This window comes from Lampetra fluviatilis, chromosome 4, assembly GCF_964198595.1.
Source record: "Lampetra fluviatilis chromosome 4, kcLamFluv1.1, whole genome shotgun sequence".
Lineage (NCBI taxonomy): Eukaryota > Metazoa > Chordata > Hyperoartia > Petromyzontiformes > Petromyzontidae > Lampetra > Lampetra fluviatilis.
This window is the reverse complement of record NC_136278.1, coordinates 18,901,377-18,920,345: the sequence shown is the minus strand read 5'-3', so window position 1 is coordinate 18,920,345 and position 18,969 is coordinate 18,901,377. Positions and strand designations below refer to the sequence as shown.

Genomic DNA, 18,969 nt, shown 5'->3' with positions numbered 1-18,969 from the left:
GTGTGTCTCTCTCTCTCTGTGTCTCTCTGTCTCACTCCCTCTGTGTGTCTCTATGTGTCTCTCTCCCTCTGTGTGTCCCTCTGTCTCTCTCTGGCCTCTCACTCTATGTCTCTCTCTGTCTCTCACTCTGTCTGTCTCTCTCTGTCTCTCTCTGTCTTTGGGACCGTCCATAAATGACGTCACGCACCTGGGGGGGGGTCAGATATTTGTGACGATGTGTGACGAAGGGGGGGGGGGGGGAGAAATGTGACGTCACATCAAAATTCGCAACTTTAAATAAATATAGACAATACGTTCCCCTTAATTAAATAAACTTTTTAATAAATGTTTTCTCCTACAACATCAGAGTGCAGCGCCACATTAAATACGCACTACAATGACAATAGTTTAAAGCGATTTGAAGCATGTTTTTTTTGGGGGGGGGTGGGTGGGCAGAGCTTTGTGACATCATATTTGAGGGGGGGGGGTCTGACTTTTTGTGACGCCGTGTGATAAGGAGAGGGGGGGGTGTAAAATCGCGTGACGTCATTTATGGACAGCCCCTTTCTGCCTCTTTGTGTGTGGCCAGAGCCGGGGCTCAATTAGCATATCCACAACTGACGTCACTTCCGGTGGAGCCCTCTTTTTCCGGTGGAGCCGGCGGCGGCGGCACGGTGAGCAATGGGGCTTGGCGCTATCCGAGCACTCCGCTTACACAGAGAGACACAGACGCAGAGAGTTTTACTTTGACAACAATCCTCTATCATCACGTCCGACAAACAAACGAAGGAGCGCGCTTCGCTAGTACGGCTATCGCTCGCGCACAGCCGTCGCTTGTTTAATAATCATCATTATTAACCCTCCCGCAGAGCGGCGCACGTGGCATTCCTCGTGCGCGGTGGTCACTCAACTGCTGGATGGAGGTCTCCCCCCCCACTCCCTTCTCCCCCACTCCCTTCTCACTCCTGCTATGCCGCCTGCACACGCAGCTGATCCCGTCGATGCGTCTCCTCGGCGAAGAAGTCGCGTCCCGAACGGGCGGGGGGCAGCTCCTTGAGCAGTTACGGTAAATGACGATTTATTAAATTCGAAGCCATTCGAATGCTACCGGTGGACGGAGGAGCTTCCTACATAGCGCCTCGCTTATGGGAGGGGGGGGTGGGTTAGTAACGTCGCCACGCTTCAACCATGCGGTTTCACACCCCCCCCCCCAACAAAAACCTCGCTATTATAAAAATAGCTTCATAGTTAATCGGATCATTCCTCCAGTATGATGAGTAAAGATCCTCGAGGGGGTGGAGCGGTGGGGTAAGCAGTGAGCGCTACGATCCCGGCCCACCCGAGTTCGATTACCGCTCACGGACAACATCGGTGACGATTGTCTAGACCGGTCCCGGGGCTTCCCCTCTAGGTCGACCCGGCCTCAAATGAGTAACTGGTGCGGTGTGTAGTAAACATCGCCGCTGGAGAGACAAAGGCGGCCGGGCGTGGTGCTGGCCACGCCACCCCCTCGTGTGCCGTGCCGGTGTTCATTCGGTGCTTGCTAACAACACTTAAGGCTATACTGGCGGGATCTTGTCTATATCCTCCTCTAGGTAGGTCAAAGAGAAACGTCATTTGTTTTATTTCTAACTACGTGACTTTACCGAAAGAACGGTCAGAGAATACTTTGCCGTCCAAGGACGGGGCGTGTATATTGCAGTAAATATGAAATTTTCAATAGAAAAATTGTTCAGCTCATGATTATTAATGAGGAGGGTGTTGCCCCATGTGGAGTGACGTCACCCGCTAATGGTTATTGGGGAGGGGTGCGGCATGTGGAGTGACGTCACCCGCTCATGATTATTAACGAGGTGAGTGGTGCGGCATGTGGAGTGCGCGACCTTTTGCGTTAAGTGTAAATTTCCACGCGGGCATGAATATTAATGAAGGGGTGGGGGTGCTCTTTTGCGTAGATTTATTTTTTACCGTCACTTTGTAAATAAACGTCATTTTAAGCGACTTTGCGTAATACATTATTTACTTCAGCTCGACCTGCGTTAGTGTAAAAATGCACCCACTAATGAATGTTAATAAGGGGGGGGGGGGGGGGGTGAGCCTCGTGGAGTGACGTCACGCGTGGGACGGACAGACATTTCTGGGTGATTATAGGAGGTTATATGGTCTGGTTTAAATCCTATTTTATTTTGTTATGCGGAATTATCCCGTTCAGCCAGTTGCCTGGCTGTTTTACACGGGAGTTCTGTTAGCACAGATGTAATGGGTTCGAATTAGGTGCACACACACGCAGCTTGGAGGCAACACTATTTATTAACGGTAAGTAATATAACACTGTACATGAGGTGGTGACCACCTTCCTCAACTCGCTAACACTCTGGAACGCGACACAGACTGGACCAGGCAGGCAACGGCCTGCCTGGCCCAGGACGACGACTCAGGACTTGACGACCGATGATGTCTTCTCTTTGGAGTACAGTCCAACAGCCCCCCGCTCTCCGTTCACACCACGCTTATATTTGGTTTCGCCTGGCTGGCTCCGCCCCGGCGTGGCTGGCTCTCTCCAGGCCACGCCTCCCTTCCCAGGACACGCCTCACTTCCCCCACCTCTGGGAGGGTCCGGATCCCTCCACCACGCGACCCCCCAGGCACCCCCTTGGGGCCCCCAGCCTTCGTACGGGCCGACACAGTAGTGACCTTTCTCTGTCACTACATCACCCCCTCCTGTATAAACACACAGCCGTCCCCGGCTGTAACACAACTGTGAAACATCGAAAAGGTGTGCCTCCGAACCAACAACATCAATAAATGACCGGCGACCGATAAGAAATACAATCACGTAATATATACAGAATCGACGAGGGTAAAAGGGAACCGCATAGAAAACGGGGAATTAACAACAATTATACATGAAAACTGGCTAACCCACTTACGCTCCAGCACAGCCCCCCCCACCCGTTAGAATCACGCATGCAATGACAGTCACCCATTAGCACCCCCCGCCTTTCCGACGTGGCGTCACAACCAGTAGCACGCGTCGGCCATATCGGGGGGGGGAATTTCCATGTTACCACCCCACCGCCTTTCCGACGCGGCGTCACAACCAGTAGCACACGTCGGCCATATCGGGGGGGGAATTTCCATGTTACCACCCCACCGCCTTTCCGACGCGGCGTCACAACCAGTAGCACGCGTCGGCCATATCGGGGGGGGAATTTCCATGTTACCACCCCACCGCCTTTCCGACGCGGCGTCACAACCAGCAGCACGCGTCGGCCATATCGGTGGGATTTTAACCCAGTCTCTCTCCAAGACTCGCATCGCAGCATATAGCTGTACCGACCAAGCCGAGACGACCCATCGTTCACTCACTGCACAACATGCACCCTAACAACTGAGGGATACAGTCTCAACGTAACAGGACAACTCTACCTGAACCTTACGAATCTCCAGCCCACTGTTTCAACGCACCTCGGAGTGTCTCACTCTCCGGGCCGTCAGGTCAAGCCATCAGACACAGCATGATGGGACCACACTCTCTGAGCCATGTGAGCGCACAGCCCACTAGGCTAGACAAGCCACGGAGTGTTTCAATCTCCGGGCTGTCAGGTCAAGCCGTCAGCCATTGCATGACGGGACCACACTCTCCGAGCCCTGTGAGCGCACAGCCCACTAGGCTAGACATACCACGGAGTGTTTCAATCTCCGGGCTGTCAGGTCAAGCCGTCAGCCATTGCATGACGGGACCACACTCTCCGAGCCCTGTGAGCGCACAGCCCACGAGGCTAGACATACCACGGAGTGTTTCAATCTCCGGGCTGTCAGGTCAAGCCGTCAGCCATTGCATGACGGGACCACACTCTCCGAGCCCTGTGAGCGCACAGCCCACGAGGCTAGACATACCACGGAGTGTTTCAATCTCCGGGCTGTCAGGTCAAGCCGTCAGCCATAGCATGACGGGACCACAACGTTCATGTTAGACACGCAACACTCACTGGGCCATCCTGGTCAGGACCTGCGCCCCAAGATAGGTGACAACCAGCAGCACAATTCCAATCCCTGGCAGCATGTCACCATCGCAACACATACAATTTGAATTATGATCCCCCACAGAACTGATCCAATGCCGAACAGGTACGCACAATTTGTGACGATCCCGAATATTCAATGGTCACAACAATACACCTCACATCCCGTATCCGTACACATCATCTCCGAGACTCGCATTGCAGCATGCAGCTGTACCAACCGAGTGGAGAGCAACGCAATTTGACGGCAATTAACGGAAACGCACCCCCGATCCATACAGAACACAAGGAGCATTCCCGCACAAAAGACATCATCTGTGCAACAACGGACAGGAACCAACCAGCGAGTTTGAAACAAACCGAACCTGTCATTTCTAAATCCCCTTCAACATTAACCATGGGACTCAGGGCATTCGAATTTTGAGAGCAAAAAAACTATACACAAACCCCAAGAATCGCCAAATTGATTAATACAGTATATGCAGTATATGAAATTCGTACAGTGAATCATTTGGCGCAATGCTCCATCCAGTCCCCACATGGCAACACACACAATCAATACTCCAGACAATCCGTACATAGTAAATAATCACAAGCAAGTACCCAACATTCCATACACTGTTAACAATTCCAAGCAAAGCTCCATACGGTCTGTACCTTGGCAACAATGACGATCAAAGTTTCTTACAGTTACACGTGGCAATCACGAGCGAAACTCCATACAGTATACACAATAACAACGGCGATTTCGCAACAAAACGATGTAACAACACGAGTCATTAACACGGCAACATACAGGATATCAACGGAACTTGGGACACCAACAACGAATTAATCATTTACTACACCAGAAGATACCGATCTCGACGCCGTAATTAACAACAACACTGTTACAAGCAGAAACCCGCATGGTCGCCGCGTCATTTAATCACGCACACAACCGGACGAACACGCTCCGCAAACCAGCGAGTAATAAAAAAAAACCCGCGATCGCAACCCGGCACACGCAAGATGGGTGAAGTTATTATTATTTTTCTCGTGTCATGTCACGACTCGCCTGGCAAACTGTGAATATCAGAGGGCGTCAAGGTGGAGCACTGGGACGGCCCGAAGAATCTTGCAAGGTGAACACGGCCTGCTCTTGCGAACCCCCATCCACAAGACGGGGGCGCCACCTGCACGTGTGGAACTCCCCCTCCGCAGGCGTTGATGTCGGCGGGAGCGGCGTTTTGGCGGGAACAGCGCCCCGACCCGCCGCCGAAATGGCGGGAGCGGCGCTTTGGCGGGAACCGTGCCCCAACCAGTCCTCGAGTTGGTGGGAACCGCGCCCCGACCATCCCTCGAGTTGGCGGGAGCAGCGTTTTGGCGGGAACCGCGCCACGATCAGCCGCCGAGTTGGCGGCCCCACCGTGTGGCCCGCATGCCTGGGCCTCCCCCCGCCAGCCCCCGCAGAGACGACGGTGTCCTCTCCCCGCGGCTCCATCGCTCCGTTCCCGATGGCGGCGAAGCAGCGGTGCGATGCCAGTCCCGCCGCTCCGCGTGCAGCGCCATCTCTCTCTCTCTGTCACCGGGGCTGCCATCCCCGGGGCTGTCCGAAGGATGGTCGTCACACCATCCCCGTTGTACGAAGGCGTCCAGATGAGTTTTGTCTTTGTTTTTCGTGTGCCCATTTTACTTCCCTAGGATAACACCTAGCAATATTTATATTTCCACAACTTCTGACACCAAATGTAGTAGGTTCGAATTAGGTGCACACACACGCAGCTTGGAGGCAACACTATTTATTAACGGTAAGTAATATAACACTGTACATGAGGTGGTGACCACCTTCCTCAACTCGCTAACACTCTGGAACGCGACACAGACTGGACCAGGCAGGCAACGGCCTGCCTGGCCCAGGACGACGACTCAGGACTTGACGACCGATGATGTCTTCTCTTTGGAGTACAGTCCAACAGCCCCCCGCTCTCCGTTCACACCACGCTTATATTTGGTTTCGCCTGGCTGGCTCCGCCCCGGCGTGGCTGGCTCTCTCCAGGCCACGCCTCCCTTCCCAGGACACGCCTCACTTCCCCCACCTCTGGGAGGGTCCGGATCCCTCCACCACGCGACCCCCCAGGCACCCCCTTGGGGCCCCCAGCCTTCGTACGGGCCGACACAGTAGTGACCTTTCTCTGTCACTACACAGACAACGGCAAAAACGTCACTGCTGGCAGACCTCGTTTAGAGCTCCAAGATGCGTTCCTGGAGAAGGGAGCGCTATCGAATCGGCGCTAAAAGGGGGTTATACCATTGTGTGTTCTCGTAAGTGTGTATTCAAATTGTAAATGTTGTGGATTTACTCTCCAACAACGGTGGGCTGAAGTAGTAAACGAATTGGCACGGTTTGTTTAGGTGACAACTTAATGGATGTGTCTGGTGGTGGAGGGTTACGACACATTTATACTTACGCGATTTCACCCAAAAACCTTTATGATGAGTAAAACAAATTGGTAAATATGTTCTCCAGGACAAAGAGCGTGAGAAAGGATCAGAGTTTTATGGGGTCGTGCTAAACTAGGTCTGCCTGTACAGGGTCCTTTACAAATATTGCACAACTAGCAAACGAAGTATTTGACCGGGGCTGCCTTTTGGGTTGAATAATATCAAAGTCTTATATCCGTCCCAGCTGAAATTACTTGGAGTAGTACCCGTCTCCATTTGCAGCCCTAAGACTGTGTTGGGAGTTTTCCATTCGCATGGCAGGTTGATAGGCTGGGTCAACTCCCGGCTAGGACCCCGTGCTGGACACAACAAATTAATACTGCCCTTTGAGTCTACACTTCATCATTCTAGTCACCTGCATGGCCTGGGGGAGTCCTTCATCCAAGAGTGGATTGACATAACAAATGGCTGTATTTGTGGATCTGTGGGCTGCCTATGGCCTAACAGGCGCAGAATATTTAGTTTGGCCCCAGTAATTATCATTGGCTAGCGTTGAGATGCCACGGTGTTGAGTGATCTGAAAACCGGTGGTATTGTGGTTTCTGGTGATGATGGCGTACTGTGTGACGATGTCTCGTTGCAGGGAATTCCGCGTTGCTGAATACGCCTGCTGTGATGTAGCCTGTGACGGTTGTGTGTTGGGTTTGCCTTTTGCCCACCACAAGATCATCGTGGCCTTGGCAGCCCAGAGTGGAAGAATGCAAAGCTAAATGTGAGTGCAGATGGGTACAGCACAGCCTGAGGGGTTTCGCAGATCGACATTAGCCTGCATGCACGTGAAAAAACAAACATGTTCTGCAAAACAAATACACAGGGATCTTCCATGTAGCCTACACCGGCAGTTTCAAATATTGTCTGTGTATCCCTACCATGGTATAGGCATGATATTAGAAGTAATGAAATAATTTTTAAATTCAATTTTACGTCAACTGACACCTCGGGAGTTTAGTTAACACTTCACAATTAACAAAACTTTCATTATCTCGCGTATTCCTCAGATATATCACTCATACCCCCAGGTGTGCGCGACCTCTATATTGGAAACCACTGGCGTACACAGTAACTTAGTTTGTTTATTTTGAATTGCCTTCTCGCTTGCACAGACGTCTGCATTACTCGAATCCGTTCGGAGACCATGCGGGGACGCTGGGTGCGTTGAAACAATGACACAGACTCGCTGTCGGGACGATGATGATCTCTAAGCCGTTTACCCAATTGAAGGCCGCTGTGATTTTAGTGGCCGTGAAACCGCTTTACTTGAACTGAAGTCCCACTGTACGAGCCTGTGTGTCGACGTTTCGTTAAAATATTTTCATCATCACTGAAGCGAATGTCAGCCCTTGCAGACATTCACTCAGGTGTTCCTTAGGCAAGCAGGAAAATATGTTAGTCACAAACATAATGACGAGTACATGGTTGATTGCGTGTTTCCCATCAGTATGAAGGAGAGCGACTGGATAATTTGAAGGAGCTCTACACAGGGAGAGGAGTTCCCATGAGCCGGTGAGTGCCGTTCAGGGACACGAGGCGGGGACGCTAGGATTGTTGAGACGGTGACACAAACTCGCTGTCGGGACAATGATGATCTGTAAAGCCGTTTACCCAATTGAATGCGGCTGGAATAACAGCTGCTGTGAAAACAGCATTCATAACCAACTGAGGTCCCCATCATATAATTTGTGTGAAAGTGATGCTTTCTTTAAGAGGTCATTAACTTTTGCGTTATTTTTAATCTCTTGCCAGCTGGGTGAATTTGTACCGGCTGAACCTGGCATGTGGTCTTGAGTCCTCTGAAGCCGGGTGTAGCTTGCAAGGTGAGGCATGAGCGAGTTGAAGTGAGCGCTGCCTAGCGGCTGAGCGCCACTGGGACGACGATGATGACTCTTAAGCCGTTTACCCAATTGAAGGCCGTTGAAGTGGCCATGAAACCGCTTTAATTGAACTGAGGTCCCAGTGTGCGAGCCCGAGTGTCGACGTGTCATGATAACCCTGTCAGAGTACAGAGGCAGAATAGCTTGGTTCAAATCCTGGTTCCTGCCACCCACGGTTAAATCATCTGTCTAGTCATCGAATCACTGCAGGACGGAATCGGGATAATATGCCAGTATTGTTGTTGAACTGTTTTGTGTCTTAACAGAGGGTGGGGTATTAGTTTGGGACACATGAAGGATAATGGTTCATGTGGCATGGAAACCAACCTTGATAGTAATTCCCTTGTTTAAGATGATGGTCATATTCTTTGGGTCTTTCCGTGAAGTCACGTAGATCGGTTAAAAGAAAATAAACAAAAACTACGACGTTTTGATCGCAACACGAGCGGTCGTCTTCAGGAAAAGGGGGGTTAGCTTCCAAAGTCAAACTATTTATAAGGGTTTGAAATGGGCGTAGCCCAAATATCAGCAGCCAATGTTAATTGCAAGTGGTGGACAGCCAACCCGACCGTGGTTGGTTTTCCACCAATCAAATGGCTGCTAGGTGAAAATTAGCATGTTAATGAGATTAGCATGTTAATGGTAAATCGTAAAGCACGCAACCGAGGGCTAGTCGGCGTGCGAAGTGGCTGTGTTGGTGTAAATCCTGTGAACGCGCAAGTTTTAAATGGGCATACTTTTTTTAATTAACATTCTTAATGGACATGTGTCATCAGGATGAAGGAGAGCGACCGGAGGATTTGAAGGAGCTCCACACAGAGCGCAGAGTTCCCATGAGCTGGTGAGTGCCGTTTAGACCCGAGGCGGGGACGCTGGGATTGTTGAGACGGTGACACAGACTCGCTGTCGGAACAATGATGATCTCTAAGCCGTTTACCCAATTGAATGCAGCTGGAATAACAGCTGCTGTGAAAACAGCATTCATAACCAACTGAGTTCCCCATTATAGGATTTGTATGATAAAAGTGATGTTATTCCTTGAGAGGTTATTGACTTTGCGTTATTTTTTATCTCTTGCCAGGTAGGTGAATTTGTACCGGTTGAACCTGGGCACCTGATCTTGAGTCCTCTGAAGCCAGGTGGACCTTGCCAGGTGAGGCACGGGCGATTTGGAGTGAGCGCTGCGGAGCGCTGAGCACCCCTGGGATGACGATGATGACTCTCAAGCCGTTTACCCAATTGAAGGCCGTTGTGATTGCAGCGGCCGTGAAACCGCTTTACTTGAACTGAGGTCCCAGTGTGCGAACTCGAGTATCAACGTTTTGCTAAAATCCCTTCATCATCACTTCCATTACCTCCATCACCTTCTCTCTGCACTCGTTCAAAAGAGCATTGGGTGGTTCTCATCTCTTGTTAATTGCCGTGTGCCAGTGGTGGAAGTTCCACATTTCCATGCGGGGGGGTGTACATTAAGTTACGAGTTCACGTGCAGGAGTTAGATGCATGGTAGCAGCATTAAACCCTGACAGATTTTCACGCACCTCTGATTAGCACAGTTGGCTACATACAGTGCGAAATAAGTTTTTACATAGACACAAAGATGGCGACAGTGTTGGGAGGCCTTCCAGCACTTGTTGATATGTTTGGATAGCGTTGGGTAATCTGCCTTTGTTCGTGTTGAACTTTACAGTGATTTAACAATTAAAAATATTAAACTTACCAGAGGTGGTTGGGACGCATGACAGATAATCCTTCACATTTGGCATCAAAACCGACCTCCATAATGATTACCTTGATGACGCTATTTAGCAGTAAGAATATGTGTTATGTAACATAATGATGAGTACATGGTCGATTGATTGCGTGTTGCCCATCAGGACGAAGGAGAGCGGCTGGAGGATGTGAAGGAGCTCCACACAGAGAAAGGTGGTTTTTCCACGAGCCGGTGATTGCTGTTCAGATTCACGAGGCGGGGACGCTGCGATTTTTGAGACGGTGACACAGACTCGCTGTCGGGACGATGATGATCTCTAAACCGTTTACCCAATTGAATGCGGCTGGAAAAATAGCTGCTGTGAAAACAGCATTCATAACCAACCGAGTTCCCCATTATGGAATTTGTCTGATGACCAAGTGATGTTATTCCTTAAGAGGTTATTAACGTTTGCGTTTTTTTAATCTCTTGCCAGCTTGATGAATTTGTACCGGCTGAACCTGGCATGGGGTCTTGAGTCCTCTGAAGCTAGGTGGAGCTTGCTGCAAGGTGAGGTACGGGCGATTTGGAGTGAGCACTGCAAAGCGTTGAGCGCCACTGGGATGACGATGATGACTCTTAAGCCGTTTACCCAATTGAAGGCCGTTGAAGTGGCCGTGAAACCGCTTTACTTGAACTGAGGTCCCAGTGTGCGAGCCCGAGTGTCGACGCGTCATGATAACCCTGTCAGAGCACAGAGCCACAATAGCTTGGTATAAATCCTGGTTCCTGCCACCTGGGATTAAATAATCTGTGTAGTCATCGAATCACTGCAGGAGTGAATCAGTAGGATAATATGCCAGTATTGTTGTTGAACTGTATTGTGTCTTAACAGAGGTGGGGTATTAGTTTGGGACACGTGACAGATAATGGTTCATGTGGCATGGAAGCCAACCTTGATAGTAATTCCCTTGTTTAAGATGATGGTCATACGAGCATGAAAATGTTTTATTAACGTTCTTAATGGGCGTGTGTCATCAGGATGAAAGAGAGAGACCGGAGGATTTTAAGGAGCTCCACACAGAGCGAAGAGTTCCCATGGGCCGGTGAGTGCCATTCAAAGACACAAGGCGGGGATGCTGGGATTGTTGAGCCGGCGACACAGACTCGTTGTCGGGACGATGATGATCTCTAAGCCGTTTACCCAATTGAATGCGGCTGGAAAAATAGCTGCTGTGAAAACAGCATTCATAACCAACTGAGTTCCCCATTATGGAATTTGTCTGATGACCAAGTGATGTTATTCCTTAAGAGGTTATTAACGTTTGCGTTATTTTAATCTCTTGCCAGCTTGGTGAATTTGTACCGGCTGAACCTGGCATGGGGTCTTGAGTCCTCTGAAGCTAGGTGGAGCTTGCTGCAAGGTGAGGTACGGGCGATTTGGAATGAGCACTGCAAAGCGTTGAGCGCCACTGGGATGACGATGATGACTCTTAAGCCGTTTACCCAATTGAAGGCCGTTGAAGTGGCCGTGAAACCGCTTTACTTGAACTGAGGTCCCAGTGTGCGAGCCTGAGTGTTGACGTTTTTTCCAAAAATCCTTTTGTCATCACTTCCATCACCTCTATGCCCTTGTTCAAAATACCATTGGGTGGTTCTCATGTGTTGTTAATTGCCACATGCCAGTGGTGGAAGTTCCACATTTCTATGCGGGAGGTGGACATTTAGTGATAAGTTCACATGCAGGAGCTAGATGCATGGTGGCACCATTGGACCCTGAAAGATTTCACGCACCTCCAATTAGCACGGTTGGCTACGTACGGTGCGAAATAAGTTTAACATACATAGATGGCGACAGTGGGGGGAGGCCTTCCAGCACTTGCTGATATGTTTGGATAACGTAGGGTAATCTGCCTTGGTTCATGTTGAACTTTCCAGTGATTTAACAATTAAAAATATTAAACTTAACAGAGGTGGTTGGGACACATGACATAATTCTTCACATTTGTCATCGAAACCAACCTCCATAATGATTACCTTGATGACGCTATTTATCAGTAGGAGAATATGGTTATCGAACATAATGACGAGTACAGGATTGATTGATTGTGTGTTGCCCAACAGGATGAAGGAGAGTGACCGGATGATTTGAAGGAGCTCCACACAGCGAGGAGTTCCCATGAGCCGGTGAGCACCGTTCAGACACACGAGGCGGGGACACAGACTCGCTGTCGGGACGATGATGATCTTTAAGCCGTTTACCCAATTGAATGTGGCTGGAATAACAGCTGCTGTGAAAACAGCATTCATAACCAACTGAGGTCCCCATGACAGAATATATCTGATTAATTGAATGTTATTACTGAATAAGTCATTAACGTTTGCATTCTTTTTTTATCTCTTGCCAGCTTGGTGAATTTGTACCGGCTGAACCTGGCATGTGATCTTCAGTCCTCTGAAACCTTGCAAGGTGAGCACGGACGTGTCGGAGTGAGCACTGCGGAAAGCTGAGCAACACTGGGACGACGATGATGACTCTTAAGCCGTTTACCCAATTGAAGGCTGTTGAAGTGGCCGTGAAACCGCTTTACATGAACTGAGGTCCCAGTGTGCGAGCCCAAGTGTCGACGCGTCATGATAACCCTGTCAGAGCACAGAGCCACAATAGCTTGGTATAAATCCTGGTTCCTGCCACCCGGGATTAAATCATCTGTGTAGTCATCGAATCACTGCAGGAGTGAATCAGTAGGATAATATGCCAGTATTGGTGTTGAACTGTATTGTGTCTTAACAGAGGTGGGGTATTAGTTTGGGACACGTGACAGATAATGGTCCATGTGGCATGAAAGCCAACCTTGATAGTAATTCCCTTTTTTAAGATGATGGTCATACGAGCATGAAAATTTCGATTTAAAGCTTTCGTGACTGCAGGGAAAATGTTTTATTAATTTTCTTAATGGGCGTGTGTCTTCAGGATGGAGAGGGACCGGAGGATTTGAAGGGGCTCCACACAGAGCGAAGAGTTCCCACGGGCTGGTGAGTGCCGTTCAAAGACACGAGGCGGGGACGCTGGGATTGTTGAGCCGGCGACACAGACTCGTTGTCGGGACGATGATGATCTCTAAGCCTTTTACCCAATTGAATGCGGCTGGAATAACAGCTGCTGTGAAAACAGCATTCATAACCAACTGAGTTCCTCATTATAGAATTTGTCTGATGACCAAGTGATGTTATTCCTTAAGAGGTTATTAATGTTTGCGTTATTTTTAATTTCTTGCCAGCTGAGTGAATTTGTACCGGCTGAACCTGGCATGTGGTCTTGAGTCCTCTGAAGCCAGGTGGAGCTTGCTGCAATGTGAGGTACGGGCGATTTGGAGTGAGCACTGCAGAGCGTTGAGCACCACTGGGACGACGATGATGACTCTTAAGCCGTTTACCCAATTGAAGGCCGTTGAAGTGGCCGTGAAACCGCTTTACTTGAACTGAGGTCCCAGTGTGCGAGCCCGAGTGTCGACGTTTTTCCAAAAATCCTTTTGTCATCACTTCCATCACCTCTATGCCCTTGTTCAAAATGCCATTGGGTGGTTCTCATGTGTTGTTAATTGCCACATGCCAGTGGTGGAAGTTCCACATTTCTAATGCAGGGGGTGGACATTTAGTGATGAGTTCCTGTGCAAGAGTTAGATGCATGGTAGCAGCATTGGACCCTGAAAGATTTTCACGCACCTCCAATTATCACGGTTCGCTACGTACGGTGCGAAATAAGTTTAACATTGTTACATAGATGGTGACAGTGGGGGGAGGCCTTCCAGTACTTGCTGATATGTTTGGATAATGTAGGGTAATCTGCCTTGGTTCGTTTTGTACTTTACAGAGATTTCACAATTAAAAATATGAAACTTAACAGGTGGTTGGGACACATGCCATAATTTTTCACATTTGTCATCGAAACCAACCTCCATAAGGATTACCTTGATGACGATATTTATCAGTAGGAGAATATGGTTATCGAACATAATGACGAGTACAGGGTTGATTGATTGTGTATTGCCCATCAGGATGTAGGAGAGTGACCAGATGATTTGAAGGAGCTCCACACAGAGCGAGGAGTTCCCATGAGCCGGTGAGCACCATTCAGAGACATGAGGCGGGGATGATGGGATTGTTGAGACGGTGACACAGACTCGCTGTCGGGACGATGATGATCTCTAAGCCGTTTACCCAATTGAATGTAGCTGGAATAACAGCTGCTGTGAAAACAGCATTCATAACTAACTGAGGTCCCATTTAACAGAATGTATCTGATTCATTGAATGTTATGACTGAATAAGTCATTAACGTTTGCGTTTTTTTTTTTATCTCTTGCCAGCTTGGTGAATTTGTACCGGCTGAACCTGGCATGTGATCTTCAGTCCTCTGAAACCTTGCAAGGTGAGCACGGGCATGTCGGAGTGAGCACTGCGGAAAGCTGAGCACCACTGGGACGACGATGGTGACTCTTAAGCCGTTTACCCAATTGGTGGCCGTGAAACCGCTTTACTTGAACTGAGGTCACAGTGTGCAAGGCCGAGTGTCGACGTTTCGTTAAAATCTTGTCATCGTTTCACTCGGTTAAATGTCTGCCCTTGCCCACATGAGCATTAAGTGACACTCATTTCTGTGGCCTTTTACCAGTGGTGAAAGTTCTACTTTTCCATAGTGGAGGCAGGCTATACCTCAGACAAACTTTGCTAATACAGAACTTCTTGCAAATACAGTAGCCTCTCGATTAGCTGTGCTAATGACGGTGAGGACGGCCGCGGATAATTAAAAAATTGCGGATCATCCAAAAATATAACATTTTCGTTGATCTCTGCCAAAAACCATTAATATAGGGGTATAAATTATGTTTAACTTAAGAAAACACACTTTATTGCTCCGGCGCAGAAGACTCGGCCCACAAAGTGGATGATAGCAGAGCTATGCCAATCAACATCAATCAAACTCCGCCCACTGTTGTAAAGATATTGCAACTACTGTACTGTAGAGGTGATCACGTGTATTTCGAATTAACCGGAGCAAAATATTTATTCGGTGTAAGCACGCGACTTGTAATACACATTTCCAAGAATAACAATACATAACTGTTTATAGATTTCATTTATTTCAAAATCTCAGGTGCACGGTTAATCCGCAAATCAAATAATCCGCACCCGGATATTTGAGAGTCTACCGTATGAGGTGGTAGCATACATCAGCACACATAGCCACATTTTATGATTGGAAATTTGTGTGTGATCATATTCTTCTCTGGAGATGAGTACAGAGAATTTCATTTATCTGTGAGGTGGCAAATTGATCCGGGAGGAGGCTCACGATGACAGTATCAGAGTACGGAGCCAGAGTACTTTGATTCTTCCAGTCGCCTGTTTCTAAAACGCGTGACAAGTCATCTAATCACTGCAACTGTGTTTGGATAATGTGAGGTATTAAAACCCTTCTTGGTGTTGGAACTGTAATGTGCCTTAACAGACGGTTTCAGTTGGGGTATATGTGGAAGATATTATTCATCTTATTTTAATTTATTATATTGCCTTGCCCAAGGCACTGAACAAATAATTAGCTTTTTGTACAGCAGAAGTGTGATGAGATGCTGCTCGTGTGGCATTAAAACCAACCATAATGATTCTCTTTACAGACTTGATTGAGATATCGCTCATAGGAGTAGGAGAATATTACGCGTAATATTATAATGAGTTAATTGATTTTGTGTTGTCCATTAGGATGAAGGAGAGCGACCGGAGGATTTGAAGGAACTCCGCACAGCGAAGGAGTTCCCATGAGCCGGTGAGCGCTGTTCAGAGGCACGAGGTGGGGACACTGGGATTGTTGAGAAGGCAACACAGACTCACTGTCGGGACGATGATGATCTCTTAAGCCGTTTACCCAATTGAATGTGGCTGGAATAACAGCTGCTGTGAAAACAGCATTCATAACCAACTGAGGTCCCCATTATATAATTTGTCTGATGAAAGTTGTTATTCCTCATGAGGTGATTAACTTTTGCATTATTTTTAATTTCTTGCCAGCTTGGTGAATTTGTACCGGCTGAACCTGGCATGGGGTCTTGAGGACGGGGGGTCTTGAGGACGGGGATCCTCTGAAGCCAGGTGGACATGGCAAGGTGAGTACGGGCGAGTCGGAGTGAGCGCTGCGGAGTGCTGAGCACCACTGGGACGACGATGATGACTCTTACGCCGTTTACCCAATTGAAGGCCGTTGTGATTGTGCAGTGGCCGTGAAACCGCTTTACTTGAACTGAGGTCCCAGTGCCACTGTGTGCATTCATCATCAATATTCCGAAGCTAAACGATTCCTGAGTTGCAGCTACCCCTCCCTGTTCTTGTTCGGTGGTGGAAATTCCATGTTACTGTGGCAAGGTTTGGCCTCGGTTCAGCAACAAGCAGCCTGCACCAAGTGGTGCAGCCTCACCACATGGTTTACTGACCCCTGAAGTGCTGATGTTGATTTGGAGTTGACCTGCACTGGGATTTGCCGCTTTACCCCCTGATGAGCCGTATCGCGGGTAACTCTATCAGAGACTGGAAACCGACAAATAAGTGCCACTGTCAGGTATCTGTAACTATGTATGTTTAACTTCTTTTGCACCATATGTAGCCAACTGTGCTAATCAAAGGTGTGGGGGAAGGACAATAGATGAAACAAAAGCATTTCTAAAGAAATTAGTTTTTAATCTAGATTTAAAAGTGCATAGCTCCAGTGGATTCCTAATATCGGAGGGAAGAGCATTCCAGACGGCCGCAGAAGCGCACCTGAAAGTGCGCAAAGCGGCGACCGTCTTTGTTCGATGGTTAGCCAAAATATGCTGTGGGGAAGACCGGAGTTTTATGGTTTATGGTCATGACAATAAATAGTCATTTGATATTAGGTTTAGAAAGGGGGACTGGATGCTTAAATATATCAATCATGATTTGTTTTTAACAGATAAATGCTAAAACTTATCTTAATTTTTGGTTGAAATGTTGCAACAGTTATTTTAATAAAATCACAAGCAGTTTAACTGGTGTGATTGTTTCCCATTGTTTTTCCGCCTGTGAATCTCCCACAGTTCATTGCCTGACCACATCGGCTAAGTCCAGGCAGTAGCCAGAGTTTGGGTAACAAGGCCAATGGCATCGCACCACGCGGACGCAGGAGATGGCGCCGCCCCGCTTCCCACCAGCGACGCGGCCCACCGAGCGTCACCCCACGACTCGCGTTCGACCGGACTGCCTCAAGCCGGCTCGGATGCCGCTCCGACAAACAAGGTTGCCGCAGACGACGCGTCGGGCAAAGCGATGACCACGGAAAGCGTGTCGGCCGGGGCCGTCGGGCCGCCAGGCTGCGGCAGCAGCAGCGAAGGCGCCGACGGGGGCAGCGCGAGCCGACGGTCCTTGGGCGGAGTTTCTCAGATCGATGCCAAGTCCCGGACGCGGGCGGCTCACTGGAACGTGCGAGCGCTCGACGAGGAAGGGAAGGCGGCCGACACTGGTCGGCCAGTTGAGGCGCTACAACGTCATGGTCTGCGGGGTCTGCGACACAAAACTGGCCGACTCGGGTCCAAGGATGGACGGCTCCAGCTCGGGGTCGGCATTGCCGTCAGCAATCGGATGGAGAAGCACGTAAGCAAGTTCGAGCCGGTGGACGAGCGGATCGTCTTGCTGAGGTTGAAATTCAAGGTGTGCCAACGTGTGACGGTCATCGAGGCCTACGCGCCGAGCGAGCCTGCGGAAGAGGACTCCAGGAAGCGGTTCTACAACAAGCTGCAGGAGATCTTGGAGTCTGTGCCCAAGCACGACGTCCTCCTGCGCAGGTGGGCACCAACTATGATAACTGGGGGCACGTCCCTGGGCCTGCACAGGATGGGGCCCAAGGATGCCAACGGAATGCGTCTGCTCAAGTTCTGCAGCGGCAACAAGCTCGTCGTCTGCAACACGCAGTTCCAGCAGAAGAACTCGCGCAAGTTCACGTGGGTGTCGCCAGAGGACCAGACTGAGAGGAGATCGTTGATTTTGTTATCACCAGGGAGCAACACGCGACGTCCGTTCTGAACGTCCGGCCGTACAGGTCCGCGGACATCGGCTCGGACCACAACCTCGTTGTGGCCGAGGTGAGGGTGAAGCTGCTTGGTAAACAGCACAAGAATGCGGGCAGGTACTGCAATGTCCCCAAGTGGAAGGTTCCCAAGACGTGGCAGTACAACTACTGACGTGCTTTGGGGCAATGATAGAGGTTGCCGAGGCGTCTGTAAATCCCAACGCTTCAGTGTTGGCGTTGGATGCATTTTGGGCTCCCTCGTTGTTCCTGGGAAGCATTGTTTGAGGAGGACGTGGCTGGCTGATGAAGCTCGCTGGGGTTGAAACAAAGTCGGAAGTTGCCGTGTGAATTATTTGCCACCAAGGAACAAATGTATGGGTACTCGTCGGCCGATGAATAAAAATGTTGCACCCTGCCGACAATGGAACACTAACCCTTTTTGCCGGTTGTACGTGTTGTATAGGTTGCAAAATGTTATTTATTAAAGATTATATTGTAAAATGTTTTGTATGTTATAAAAATAAATATGGAGTACCACATTAATTATTCTGTGTTTGTCTGAAAGAGTGAATATTCAAGACCCTATTTGGTGTCGACTCCTTGCTCTCGTTGCTACTGCTATGGAAACCAGCGCTTAAGCATTTTCGGAGTGTAAATTGTGTCAAGAGACAGCTGTCTGCTTGCACTATGTGAGGTCAACATGCTTCCACCTGGACTCTGTCCACTATGCTTGGCACGGATCCGTTAACTAAATAATTCAGGCAGCGCCGTCTTGCAAACTCGCACTGCATCGCCACTCGCTGCTGGGCTATGGCGAGGCTGCCCCCTCTCACCACTTAGT

At 49.2% G+C, this 18,969-nt stretch overlaps 1 protein-coding gene across 9 annotated transcripts; it reads left to right on the top strand.

Moving 5' to 3' along the window:
* The first annotated feature begins 604 nt into the window (after nt 1-604).
* On the top strand, nt 605-18,648 carry LOC144931626 (uncharacterized). 9 transcript variants are annotated; one of them, XM_078855713.1, is made up of 20 exons: nt 605-653; nt 849-1,045; nt 7,072-7,200; nt 7,927-7,991; nt 8,232-8,302; nt 9,136-9,200; nt 9,441-9,512; nt 10,237-10,285; nt 10,549-10,622; nt 11,094-11,158; nt 11,403-11,476; nt 12,177-12,239; nt 12,461-12,522; nt 13,027-13,088; nt 13,334-13,412; nt 14,111-14,175; nt 14,422-14,483; nt 15,815-15,878; nt 16,121-16,215; nt 17,161-18,648. In XM_078855713.1, exon 20 carries the CDS (start codon nt 17,222-17,224, stop codon nt 18,140-18,142), a length of 921 nt encoding a protein of 306 aa, XP_078711839.1. In that variant the 5' UTR covers nt 605-653; nt 849-1,045; nt 7,072-7,200; nt 7,927-7,991; nt 8,232-8,302; nt 9,136-9,200; nt 9,441-9,512; nt 10,237-10,285; nt 10,549-10,622; nt 11,094-11,158; nt 11,403-11,476; nt 12,177-12,239; nt 12,461-12,522; nt 13,027-13,088; nt 13,334-13,412; nt 14,111-14,175; nt 14,422-14,483; nt 15,815-15,878; nt 16,121-16,215; nt 17,161-17,221; the 3' UTR covers nt 18,143-18,648. The 9 variants fall into 9 exon arrangements, with proteins under 9 accessions (XP_078711839.1, XP_078711845.1, XP_078711844.1 ...); XM_078855719.1 differs by having other exon boundaries at nt 11,403-11,481; XM_078855718.1 differs by having other exon boundaries at nt 10,549-10,627.
* Nucleotides 18,649-18,969: the final 321 nt, after the last annotated feature.